The sequence below is a fragment of the Pituophis catenifer genome, unplaced genomic scaffold (assembly GCF_029215685.1).
Source record: "Pituophis catenifer annectens isolate HBS135680 unplaced genomic scaffold, rPitCat1.0.hap2 SCAF_7, whole genome shotgun sequence".
Classification (NCBI taxonomy): Eukaryota; Metazoa; Chordata; class Lepidosauria; order Squamata; family Colubridae; genus Pituophis; species Pituophis catenifer.
The window spans coordinates 69,077,914-69,092,360 of NW_027256887.1; the positions used below are offsets into that span (position 1 = coordinate 69,077,914).

A 14,447-nucleotide genomic window follows, 5' to 3' on the forward strand; every position below is an offset into this window, starting at 1 on the left:
TGGAAGAGACAAACCCTTTCCTTGATAAGTCACTAAAATTGTAATTGTGGTTAATATATTGCTATGTGTTTGTAAAAACTCTAAATATTTCTATGTCAGAATGCCACATGTTGAAACAAGTGTAAAGTTACAGTGCATTATTAAACTGAGAATTCTGCATAAAACTTGATTTACTTTTGCAAGTATTGTATATATAAAACTTTTGCATAATCATGATTGCAATGGGAATCTTAATATAGTCAATTTTTTGCCTTTTCAAACCACTAACATTTACAACCTAAAGAACTGAGTCAGTTTCGCTTGCCCAGTAATAAGCTTATTTTTAGGTATAGACTTTTTGGATTTTCTGGTTTCTTTTAGTTTGCTGTCCAAACTATTTTGGCATTTCACTGCAGTCTTTGGTTTCTTATGGTATATATGCTGTGGGGTTTCATTTTCATTAGTGACTATGACATTTTCATTAGTTCTGTCCACCAGCTTCCTCTTTGGGTTCTTCTTCTCTGGCTGGCAATTTAATTTTCCTATTTCTTTTCTTGTCCTTCCATTTTGACAAACACTTCCAGAACCAGTTCCGAGTGTAGTATTTTCAAGTGATGAAGTCAGGTTTTCTGATGGTTAAGAAAACAAAACATTTCATAAGGTAAAAAGAATACACTATTTTTAAATTTTGTTTTTGCTGTACACTAGCCACCGCTGGTAATTTTCAAAAGAAACAGTTCTTGTAAATTGAGTTAACTAAGTCTAATTAATAGAGATAATTAGTTGAAAACAACATTATACAATCTGAGTCATCACCCTTGACTTAAAAAATACTTCAGCAACCACTTCAGAAAATAAACACGGATAGAAACAAGAGTAAAAGAAATCATTGATTTTAAAAGCATGTGCAAATTATTAGAAAATATGAATAGGATTTTGATGCAGTGTTCAATCACCGAAAGATATCACGTTTTACTGTTGAGGACTCCCAAATGTACTTTATCAGCCACTTTGCTGGACAAATACAAAAAGTTAATCTCATAATGATGCAGGTGGCAGCAGATATTCAGGAGAAAACAACAGCAAAGAGTCTTGGAAATGTTCAAGATAAATGAACCGATAACTGCACAAGCTTTTATGATCATGGGAACTGCTACAGTGTATCGATGTTCACTAAGTTCACATCCCAGATATTTTTTGCAGCACTTTCAATGAGGTTTCAGTCATTTACCTCTAAAAGCAAACACAGAAAATGCCCTAAATACAACAACAAGCAATGTTATTTTCAAGTCTTAACTCCACCACCCTGGAGTTCCTCAACTCTACCTTGATGACCTAGATCATGAAAAATGATTCACTAGAAATACTATGTCCTATCTCTTTGCTCCTACATCAGTTACATGAACTCAAAACTGATATTAGATTATGAGTTAACATAATGACCAAAAACATATCCAGCCCTCCAATCTAGGTTGATACAGAATGTAATCAGATCAAGTTCACCTGGTCCATCTATGTAAGAAGTTGTAATAACCCCACTGGCTTTCTCATTGTGCATGAAGACTTATTATGGCCCAACTTAATATTGAAATGCACCACTACAAGACTAGAAGGCAGATTGGTCAAATGGCCTTAGTCTTGAAAAATGAAGAGGAACCAAAACACAAAATAACTTAGAAGCAACTAACCAAAGTTCTTCTTAATTGACCATAGTCTCTCCAGCAATGACATACTTCCACCTATCCTACATTACCTCTCATTCTCTCTTTCTACTCTTGCCAAGGCCACATTGTGCTATCATCTACTGCCAATAATTAGCTCTGGAACGACAACCAACGAACAAGCAAGTAATACTTCAGCAGCAATTAAAACAAAATGATCTGCCTGGAATGTCCTCAGCTTTGTAGTTTTGCCCTTTGGTGATCTCACCAACTATGTCCTTGTCACTGCTGGAGAGTAAATCCTTTTCTGCCCTATAATTGTTGAAGGTCAAAGAAAATGCCAGTGTCCCCAGAACTCTCTAGAAGTAGCAGCAAGGTCTCTGTGGTATATCCAGTAGGTAGAATCTAACAAACCATAAACCTCAAACTGCTCTGACAAGCAAAAAATCTTTTTCACAAAGATGGCATATTTTGTGTTGCAAAATGGTAGTAAAGATCTAAATTTTAGAACTATGGGTGATTTCAAGACAATATTACCATTGTAAAGAAAGTATGGGAAATGACCAGGCTGAGCCCGAGAGAGGAGTCAAACATATCCTCAGTCTCAAGTCCCTTCCCACAAGAGACCAGCCCGCTTTGAATTCCATTAACTCTTATCTACAGCCTCTTTGCTTTGACATTAGTAGTTCAGGTTCTTGTAGAGATCATAAGCTTGCAATAAATCTTTAAACTCATTTGAACTGCCTGGACTTCCTGATTTTTACATGTTTGACATTAAGTTAAGATAACAGAAGGAAAGACTGCTTACAGTTTTGGGAAAGCAGGACTTTTTAAATAAATGCAATAAAATAAATAAAATAACTAGATAAGTGTATTCTGACTACAAAGAGCTAATAGATTCAGAGACAACATAACATTGAACATCAACTGTAGAGAAACACTTGGCAGGGAAAGGTTGTTTCCATCATACCTTGCTTTGGGCTTCCTTTGGCATCTAACTAGCCATTGCAGGTGCCAAGATATGTCAAGCAAATCACTTCTACATTTGTATAGCAATTATTTTATTTATTTGAGGGCCGTTCAATTAACTGATAGCATATACATTCAACCTGGTCAATAAATGAGGGGGCACAGAAGTAGAGAGATATTGCTGATTGAATTTACCTGAAGTTGATCTGTCTTCAGTAGGAGAATCTGCTGTTTTTTGGAGTGCTGGATATACATTTGTTAGGACCGGAGATAAACTGAAGGGTTGATTCTTTGGTTTGATTATTTGGTCATCTTTGTAAGTGCAAGCAAACTGAGATCTAATTAAAGGTTGCTTCAACTGAAAAGGAAGTAGATCAATATGAATTATAATGTATAAGTGATGGAGACAAGATTTGTAACCCACTGTGATAGCAATAGCGAAACCCTGGCATTTCCCCACCCCCCTTTTTTAGTTCACTTGCTGGAATAACTAATTGTATGCCTAAAATTACTATATAATTGCTTGTATTTCACATGAAAAAATAGCCACATTAAATGTATCTTAGAAAGCTGCAGCCTTGTTTGATTTTTTGAAAGGACTCTCATAAATTCATTAAAAAGAATCTTTTTTCCACTGTATGAAAACATACATGATACAAACAAACATAGGCCAGATATAACTATATTCACGTACTGCACTAAGTCAAGGCTTCTTTAGGCAAGATTTACTGAATGGGCCACACTTGGCACAACATTTATAAAGCACAATGACTGTATTCACATAACAAACAAATCTTGGTGTGATGCATGAACATGTCTATGAGTTTTCATAGACAAAGGTCTCTTTCAGAAAAAAGCAGGTAGTGCCAAAAAGAAAGGGAGGGTCTAGAGACAGAAGGGACATATTCATGCAAGGTGAACCATCTTCAACTGGTTCTTTGCTGAGCCATTCTTGACTTAATTTAACAGGCAGGGGAATTAAACAGATTTAAATATATGTAAAAATATTGCAAATTTATTTATATTGTATTTTTTGTTACTGTTGCAATAAATAGATGAACAATGGGTGTAGCCTCTTAGGCACCGGTAGTTGAAGTAACTAATGTTCACCAAGAGGTTATATTACAGAAGTTAGCAAAAATGGAATTGGAGCATTTCTAAGATGTAATCTTACAGAACCCACTGTTGTAACAATATGGGAAAGGAAGTTTTCCAGTTGATGTTTATTTTGAAGCTAAAAACAAGGGGGAAGCAGTAAGAGAAAAGCTTCTTGGCACACAGAAGCAAGCTCCCCCCGCCCAATTTTCTGGCTTTGTTTTCATAACACCCCCTTGCATTACTTGAGGTGGTGAAGAGATGTAATCAGTGTAAGGGCAAATGCTCGCAAGCTTAGGGGGCAAAGGGACTGACACCAGACAGGTCTGTTAGAATAAAATTCAAAGGTACCAATCGCTCCTGCTGAGAAACAAAAGGCTCTCAAGCCAGTGCAATGTAAAGGCAGGAGAAAAAAGATGTAGGATTTTATCTTGGGGCTGGCAATATGTAAGTCATGAAGTGCTGTTTTTCTTTCTTAGTAAAGGCTTTTCTAGAATCTACAGAAAAATAAGTATCTTTATGTTTAAATCTCTGGCTGCAAGGCTTCTAGTTCAAGTAGAACATTAATAGCAATTATGCTTTAGCATCATTAATGGCCCTCCTGGACAATAGGCTCATTTTCACCCAAGGTAGAGGTGATGTATTCCTACCTTTTAAAAACAAACAAACCCAGAAAATAGAACAATAGCATCAACTTGGATCAAACAGGATACATGGCCAGATGAACTAATTCTACTTTATGGTAAGATTATGTTAATGGGAAATCTTGCAAATCTATAAATACATTTTCTCCACCCCCCTCCCAGTTCCCTTTTACACCCAAGAAACTAGGGAGAGTCCCTTCTGAGCTGCATTCCTGCCAACAATCTGGGCCCTCATTTTACCCACCTCGGAAGGATGGAAGACTGAGTCAACCTTGAGCCTGGTGAGATTTAAACTGCCAAATTTCAGGCAGCCGGCAGTCACCAGAAGTAGCCTGCAGTAGTGCACTCTAACCACTGCGCCACCATGGCTCAATTTTATCTGCCCATTCCCTTGGCTGTGTCTCTTCTCCCTAGATCTGAAGATCAATCCCACGTACCATTACATGTAGTATGCCAGAATGCATAAACAACAAAGTTTAGATTTAAATAAATGCTTCATCTTGGAGGGAGGGGCAGGCAAGAGAGGTTCATGTTAATCTACCTTAATTTTTTCACATGCAGCCATTTGAATCCGCTGTCTCAGAGCTTTGGGAGAAGATCCACTGGACTGTGTTGGAGATCTGTATTAATGTGTAAACAAAATACAAGCAACTGTGGTAAGCATGAAATATGTTGGTTAGCCTTATATGATATGCATGTATAGATTTGGAATACTTGTTAATACTGTACATGACCACAACCCTTATAAAGCAAAACCAACCAACCAACCAAAGAATTCAGAACCTTTTGTCTGTCTGGTGTTTAATCCATTTTTAAGAAAGCCAATTTATTTAGATAAGGGGTCCCACTATAAAATGAAAGATTCTGTAGATGCTTAACCTCCATATATGTATAGGAACTGCTATATCTACTTGTGACAGCTTGATTGGGTCAACTAAAAATTAGAAATCTGGTTATTCTTCCTTTATTTCACTTTTAATGCTGTTCACAATTCAAATATTTCTTCTCTTTTCTGCTACTGAATTTGTGTCTTATGGTCACACCTAAGTTCTATATTCAGAAAGGAAGAATCAATAGCATTATAACTTTGCAGCTAGAATTATCTATTCGGTTCTTAGTAATATAAGACTAATTTTGCTTGGTAATTATTTTTAACATTCTGGTCATATCCTGAGGTCCTAAGTACCATATCTCATCCAATTTTCCTTTGTAACAGCCACAACAGAATACTGACTGAGAACAGGATTTTGACAGATAGCATTCCAAAAAGCTGATGTTTCCGATGTAGAATAACCTACCATTCTAAAAGTTATAGACCTCTGGATTCATGTGTGACCTTAGCTCTCCATGTACTCTCTTCTAGCTCTCTGCAAACTATTAATTCTGACAAATGCAATCTTTCCCCAATTTTTGGCAGCTATTAAGCAAAGCAAAAAAAAAAAAAAAAAGTGGGGGGGGAGGGAGGAATGGTGTGATCAAAAAGAGAATGAAAGCCTGCTGAGCAAGGCTTGTGCAACTCTTTCCAACTTCTTAATAGCTGCCTGCTCTGGTCATTGACTGAGAGGGAAAAAAGAGGGGAGAGGTTGGAATTGAAATGGCAACATTCCAAAAGGATCCCAATTTCCTTCTCACTCTCTGGGGAAGTGCAGTGGAGAAATGTTCAAAATTTTCATATCATTACCTCCAAATTTGAGCCCATATGGTTCAGTTTCAGGAAGTTATCGTATTAGACATAAATCCAAACCTTCTTATATAATTCTTTCAAACATTCCACTAGGCTGGATAGAATAAACAAGGTAAGGAGCCAGAACATAGCTTCTGGGATTTTTTTTAACCAACTGCTTTATCAACAATAGTCACAGAAGACATCTATATTTTCAGTAATTTGTTGCATCTGTTTGTGTATGTTTCTGCTCTCCAACTGTCTTGTGTCTGGGTTTTGTCCACACTAGGAAACACAAAGTGGGCAGCATATACAGATAGTTCTTGACTTAAGTCTGGTAGTTCAGCAACTATTTGAAGTTACAACAGACTTGAAAAAGATACTAACAATCCAGTTATGAATTTCTGATGATCCTCCTCTCCCAGTACATGATCGCATTTTGGATGATTGGCAACTAGTCCACTTTTATCACCATTTGCAGAAACGTAACTGCGTTTTACAGTTTTCCAGCAAAAATGCCCCAATGAGTTTGCTCAACAATGGCAGCATTCACTTTGACTGTCGTGTTCAGTTAACAATCGCTGTAAAAAGGGTTGTAAAATCAGGTGTAGTCACGTGATGACCTGCTTAATGACCATCATGTCTTACAACCGCAATTGCAGGTTGAATTATGATTGTAAGTTGAGGACTACCTGTACTCCGCTCAAGGTCATGTGACTGGGAAAAATGGGGAGGAGGTTTAGAATGAAGCAATTACCAACATTCCAAGCCCCTTGTCGGTTGTCTCTTTCATAGAGATGAGTTGGGGATTATTTTCAGGAAACTTTTTTCAATAGAACACCGCTTAGGGGGGGCCGAAAGCCCTACTAAGCAGGTATATACAAAAGTATGAAGGCTATTGCTTAATGCATTGTAAGCCACCCTGAGTCTCCGGAAAAGGGCGGCATATAAATCGAACCAATAAATAAAATAAATAAATAAATAGATCTGAGATAGATCTAGATAAATAGATAGATAAATAGTCCTTTTTGAAACTCAATATTTCTTTTACTGGCTTTTCCTCAGACACCAAATTTTGGGGGTCAATTTTTGGAGAGTTATCCCGCTGATGGACAGACAGAACGTGTAGCATCACACATTCTACATAACTTCTTCTAATATTCTAAAGGGTTGGAAAAAATAAAATAAATGATAGAAAGAGACATTGAAAAAGTGGAGTTATTCACTTTTGGTTCTGGCTTTTATCAGCATTAGCATTATTATTTATATATATATATGTGTGTGTGTGTGTCTTTTTTCCTTTTTCGTAGGCTTTTATGTGCATATTCTTTCTAGCCAGGTTTTACCTACGTAAACAACTTAGTTTACGTAGATAAAACCTGGCTAGAAAGAATATGCATATATATATATATATATATATATATATATATATATATATATATATATATATATATAGTTTCCCGATATTTTCTGCAAAAGAAAATAGTTTTCTTCACAAAACAAAGATTGACTCTGCCTCCACATCACTTGACAACTTACTTGAACAATAACATGGTAGAAGGAAATCCAAATTCTTCACATCCAAATAACAAGAGAGCTTTGTTGCTGAAAGGAGGATGACTAGCTGCTTCATCTAAAACAGCCAATAAGGACTTCACAGTATCTCTGCCACAGTAAACAGTGTCATGGTTTATACAATGTTGTTTTGGCTAAAAATTAAAATAACTTTATTAGCTGTACTATATGATAAATTTATTAGCTACATTAGACCACACTGAAGGAGTTTGATCACAGAATTCATATTAATTACTTCCAATCCAAGCTTTGTAATCACAGTCACACGATATAATTTTTATCTTAAACCCTGAATTGAAATATCCGAAATATTATTCATATCTATTTTGGGTTGTTTTTTTTAATAGTAGGTACATTTCTGTGGAAACTATCTAATGCGGATTCATCAAATAAAACTTCCTCATGATAGAAATCTCCATTAATCAACTGGCTCTGTATACTCAAAGCAAGGTGCATACAAACAGGGTACAAGAAACAGTAAGGTGCACAGGCTGGTGTTTGTACAAGCAAAGAGGCAAAAAACTGACATGAGATTCAAGCAAGGCAATAACATTTTCCCTAGGAAGTTAGCCAATCCTGTCAAATCATTTAAACACAAGATAGGGAAGTCAAAATAAAAATAACCACTGCCAAAATATACTTGGAAGAGAGGGTGGGGAGCAAAAGAACTTCCTAAAGATTAAACTAATTATCAGCACTATATTAAAGGAGAAAGCTTTTTCTTCTTGTAGAAAATATTTGCCCATTTAAAATAAGAACATTTTTAAAACATATTACCATTTCCAAGGTCGTTCAAAGCAACTATTTCCTTCAACTAATGTACAAGAAATAATCAGGGCATTTAGAAAAAAAAATCTCTGTTATATCAAGCAGTTTAGAAGAACAAAAGGAGGCCCCTTACTTGGGCTGGACTGATTCCAGTAGCGCTGGCTGCCACAGCCTCATGCTGAAAACTGATAATACTTTTAATCCTCAAATCCAAATCTTGTACAACTTCCTCTGCTGCTTGACAGAAAGAATCCCCGCTGTTTAGGCCTTTTATCAACTGCATCTTGATTGTTGATAGGATTCGGCCCCCTGCATGGCTGAAAAACAGACCTAGGGGTCATTTCCATATTCATTTTGGCACTATCTTAAGATATTTAGTAATTTGAAAACAGAGAATATTCACAGTTAATCAAAATTGCTCAGCAAACAGCTTTGATCTGTTAAATTGCACAGCATCTTGCAGTGAGATCTTGCCTTTTAATGAAATAATTTGGTATTATGAATTGGGAGATTACAGAAGGAAGAAGTAAGGACAATAGACTCATACTTTGTTGACGCATTGTTTAAGTAGCAAGGAAAATAGCCTGTTAAAGGTTTTAATTACATTATCATAGATTAGCTCACATTATCCAAATCCTCCTTAACCACTAAGATTTTGAAATCCTCTGCCTTGCTACATACCTATTTGTTTCCCATCTACTTAGGAGCATATTAACTTATGAATAGTGTTTTCATAAAGACTGATAAACAGCATTTTAGGCAGAATTTCAAGCACCTGGAAAGACAAAGTTTTCAAACTAATTACTTTCATAACATCAAATGCACCCTCCTAGAGATACGTAAGTTTCCAACATTCTAGTGCATACTATCAGAAAACAGAAATCCAGTTGAAGTTACATAAATAGCATATTTGACTTTAAGTTGGAGTAATTAAAGGCGAAGAGATTTCATCTCCTTTCAATATATTTCTTTGAAATTAGATAGTACATATACTGAATGAAAAAAAAAGCCAACTCTCCTCTCCCATTTGTTAAAGGTGACAGGCTTTTGGCTAACATATTAGAAACTAGATATGTATTCTGAAAGCTTATTTCCACATACTGGAAGACTTCCTTCCATTAGTCTAAGTCTGATTCAAATAAGTATAAAGGGAGAAGCCTTCCAAAATGTTAGTATTTTATCCCATTTGTGCCTTTTTATATGGTGAAAAAAATTGAAGATATAAAATTGCCCCATTTTCTGAATCCTATGGTAGTTCTTTGGAGATAACTACCTATAGATTTTTCTCAGGATATGTGGAAGCATCTTATATTTATCTTGCCTGTTTCAAGTGAGACTTGTTACAGACCTGGTTTTCAGGCTTTCTTGAACTGTACCAAATCTGTGCCCACTATTCCAAGATCTCTATGACCTCATTCTCGTTTCACTGTTTATTGTGTAAAGAGGATAAGGTAGTGTACTTGGTCTCTCCATAGATTTTATACAGTTTTATAAGTATGACTATGAAGTCCTTAGGCATAAAGAATAAAGTCTAGTTCAACATACTGATGATGAAAACGGAATTTCCTCCCCAGAACAAATTCATTACCAACTTTTTCAAGAGGGGCATCAGTAATTTCGAATGGCTTATCACTTTATCATGGGTATACTTCTCTAGGTAAGTCAAAAGCTAAACTAAATACTTCTCTTGGCAATCACAGAAAATATGATTATCAAATTTGCAGATGTCCCAAACATGGGGGATAGCAAACTCCAGAGACTATAACAAGAATCAGGAGGACCTAAAAGCTAGTAAAATGGGCAAAAATTAGCAAAATAAATTTCAAGAATGACAAATGCAAAGTCCTACAATATGGTAGAAAAAATTCAATAACATGAGTATTTTATTTATGAAGTTTATTTGTTGCCCATCTCATATCCAACGACTATGGGTAGTTTACAGCATAAGCAAGAGTATAGATAAGAGGGACCATATTGGACAGCAATATGTGCCCAAAAGATCTGAGTATCTGGTGAATCATAACCACAAGTGAATATACCACAATGTGATGTAGCTGAAACCAGCTAACCAACCAACCCATTTGTAGACTGCATCAACAAAAGTACACAGGTATTTTTGACTATTTGTCAGCACCATTCAAATTTATGATAGTTCTGAAAAAAAAAAATCTACAGCATATTTAAACCTATTTATGGCCTTCACAGCATCCATCAGTCACATAATCATCAGTACAATCAGTACTCACCTTTCAGTGTCTGACATATGGCGGTTTTCGCCCCTCTTTACAGAGCAGATATTGGAGAGAAAGGGGTTTCAAAAGAGTGAGCTGTTTGTTCTTCTAACATAGAGAGCAATGTGATTGTACCAGAGGTGGAAAAGGGCTAGGCAAATGAGAGATTGACTACAAAAATCTCTTGCTTTTTTTTTTTTCTCTCCACCTGCTCCCTTACAGAGCAGAGGAATTGGAAAGAGATTTCAAGAGAGTATTTTAGGGTGTTTTAACAGAGGATGTCTAGCTAAAACCATGGAGATGCTGTAGTAGTGGATTCCTACATTGGAAAAGAGATTGGATATCCAAATTTGCCTTCCAATTCTTATATTTGATATTCCAAAAAATAAGATGGTTATAAAAATTTTAGATTTTAAAAAATCTGCCTTTTGTGTACACCCAGTACCAGCAACATCAGTAAGCATATGGACATTACTCTTGGCATCTGCCAGCTTCTTGATCCATCTGACTTTTTATTTTAAAATATTCCTATTTTAAAAATAGGGAGCTAAATTCTAATTCTGCAAAAGGAACTGACACCTGGGTAGGAACCATCCGGCAGGAATAGATCTAGACAGCATGCTGGTTCATCTGTCCTTTGTTAAGTCATTGTGTTCTTTAGGGCTGTTGTTTTGTATATGGAAAAGCCGACCAACTGACATTGTGCAAGGTCACCTACTATGTGTTCTCCAGATTCCAAATTATGACAACCAAGCCCAAAAAGGATGAGGAGCCCTAATAGTCAAAGTAGAAGTCTTTTACTGAGTACGCTTTAACAATTAACTATGTTTTTGCACCACATAATCCAGTAAAGCCAAGATTTGACATCCTTGCCTTGAACGAATATGCCTGCTGTGAGCAGTTAATGTCTCAATTCTTATTTAATCTTTCTTCCCACAGTCTTCATTTCCAAGAAAAAAGTTCCCATTCCCCATCAGATATACATAACTTCAGCTGGACCAAAGAAAGGAAAACTTCATTCATTTTTTATATGAAGAAGCCAAAATAAAGTGCTGATCTATTATGTGAGGGATTAGTTTAGGACATCATGCCATGTCTTACTTCATTTTGCATTAAGGTATGCTGTTAACAGGCAATCCTTCTAATACAGAACTACCTATGATTGTTAAATCCTACCAAGCTCAACAGGATTTGCTCCCAAGTAAGTATGCATTATACCGTGGCTGGAGACTGCTTTTATTAAGTGTTGAAATACTTTACCCAGTGTATTAAATGTGCTGCCTGTACATTACATGAATGATTTAATCTGAAAAAAAAGATTCCAAGGAGTTAACATTTGGAATTTTTTTCAGTTCTTCCTCTCATCTGTACCATTTTAAAATGCAAGAATCAGAGGAAAATGCTCCAAAATGGTATTTATGTTTCTGATCTAACCTTGGATGGGAATGATATATAGAAGCAATTCAATCCAGTTGTTCAGAGTTCCAGCCTATGTAGCTATTATCCATCAAAGCAGGAAATAACTAAGTGTGGCATTTCACCACTCAATTCAAAACAGAGGAAAAGGAGGGAAGGAAGTTTAAAAAAAGACATTCCTTCCTGGGAAAGCAGCACCTCTGAAAGTCAGATCAGCTTTTCAATTGCTGGATGCAAAAAAAAACTAAAGCTCCTTCATCCTCATCATTGGCCAACTTTCAGAGATCAGCTGTTTTAAAGCTTGTACTAGGAATACATTATTTAATAGAGGTGTGACAAAATTCCTTAAACAAACAAAACAGTTTAATGTTTGGAGTCATTTTTACTTTTTTGCCCTTGCTTGTACCAAGTCTATACAATATTCTTTTTTCTTCATTGAATTAAAATTGACAATTGTATGTTTATTGTACTGTGTTTCCCCGAAGCCGCTGGAAGTGGAGAAGAGCCCGGTCGGGACAGTCGCATGCTGCCGAGTCTTCGGGAGCCGGGGCAGTTGCATGGACCTGGTCCGCTCTATGGTTCCAGGTCTATGCAGCTGCCCTGGCTCCACTTCCAGCGGGGTTTGGAAGCCGCAGAGGAAGCCAGCCTCAGTGCTGGGATGGCAGCGGCGCGGACTCAAGGACCTGGTGCTCACCAGATTTGCCCACAACATGATCCTGGGATACCGCTCGGTCGGTGAGTGGCACTCTGCCTGGCTGGAGGGGGGGTATCCGCTGGGTGGGCACCAAGTGGCAAGAGGTGCCAGGTGGCTGCTTTCTTGTGAGCAGGGTGGGAGTTTTCAGGTGAGGGGGATGGGAGGTGGACGAGCGCCAAGAACGTTCGTCTGATTGAGCTCCCAATCAGCTCAGCTGAGCCACAGGTTGCCATTAAGGAGCCCAGCTGCCATTAGCTGACCGGGGAAGGGAAGGGCTGCCTTCTGTGCTGCCCATGTCCAACCCTTCACTAGGGCTTATTTTTGGAGGAGGACGTATATTTATGCCCACCCCAAAAATCAGGCTTGGGCTTATTTTCAGGACATGTCGTATTTTCGGGGAAACACGGTAGTCAAAAGTTAAAACAAACAGGGATTCCTGAGAAATTCTATAATGGCCTTGTAGAAGACACAGGGTATCACCAAAATAAACCAATCTTTGAAGAATACAAATACTTATTTGCCTCTAACATACATATTTTATTTATGTATTTGAGTGAAAAGTAATAATTTTTCATATGTCAGATTTTCTTTAGCATGAACACTTTCCCCAGGAAAATTTCATAGATCCTTAATGAATTCAATTGCCTTTTAAATATTATGTTGTAGATTTATATCCCTTTACAGATTACAGATTAACAGAGTTGGAAGGGTTCTTGTAGGTCATCTAGTCCAACCCCCCGTCCAAGCAGGATACTCTACACCATTTCTGACAAATGGCAGTCCAATCTCTTCTTGAAAGTCTCAAGTGATGAAGTCCCACAACCTCCGAAGGCAAGCTGTTCCACTGGTTGATTGTTCTCACTGTCAGAAAATTTCTCCTTATTTCCAGGTTGAATCTCTTCTTGTTCAGTTTCCATCCATTATTCCTTGTCTGGCCTACAGGTGCTTTAGAAAATAGTTTGACCCCTCCCTCTCTGTGGCAGCCCCTCAAATATTGGAAGACTGCTATCATGTCTCCCCTGGTCCTTTTCTTCACTAGACTAGCCATGCCCAGTTCCTGTAACCGTTCTTCATAAGTTTTAGTCTCCAGTCCCCTAATCATCCTGGTTGCTCTTCTCTGCACTTTTTCTAGAGTCTCAACACCTTTTTGATAATGTGGTGACCAAAACTGGATGCAGTACTCTAGCTGTGGTCTTACAAAGGCGTGGTATTAGTACCTCACTTGATCTCACTTTATTTGTACAACTCAAGTGGCCATATGGTCTTATGACTACTAAGGTCATCTCATTCAGGAAAACTGTCCAAAGACAATACAAACAAATACTTCATTCATATTTCAATTTGAATATTTCTTCTTGCAGTATGGTAGTTGTATTGCAATTAAAAGCATATAATGTGGTACTGTTAGATTTTTATTTGAGACAAGTAAGAAAAAAATCCAGGGCTCTGAACATGTACCCTTCTTTCCAGCCACTTTTTGTGGGTACCAATCCCTCTCCTTAACTGCTGCAAAACTTTGAGAAATAATGGAAAGAGCAGAAAAGGTGTGAAAGGCTGTTTTCAAGCAATACAAAAAAGTAAGTAAGGGTTATACTGTGGTTTTTTGGCCTACTTTTTCCTTGAACCATCTCTCCCTGTTCCTCTTGTTCTTCTGATTCACATGTCAGGTATATTCTGTGTGACTCCTACATGACCCCAAGCCTCCACAAAAGAACTGTGCATCCATGAAAAGAATATTTTTAGAATTACAAT

The 14,447-nt window shown here is 37.1% G+C and overlaps 1 protein-coding gene across 1 annotated transcript in view; it reads right to left on the reverse strand.

Moving 5' to 3' along the window:
- Positions 1-270: 270 nt before the first annotated feature.
- PARPBP (PARP1 binding protein) overlaps positions 271-14,447 on the reverse strand; it is a 28,735-nt gene continuing 14,558 nt past the window's right edge. Inside the window, 5 exon segments of the mRNA XM_070946704.1 lie at positions 271-608; positions 2,805-2,967; positions 4,890-4,968; positions 7,551-7,720; positions 8,488-8,671. Of these exon segments, the coding sequence (XP_070802805.1) occupies positions 271-608; positions 2,805-2,967; positions 4,890-4,968; positions 7,551-7,720; positions 8,488-8,671 (934 nt within the window).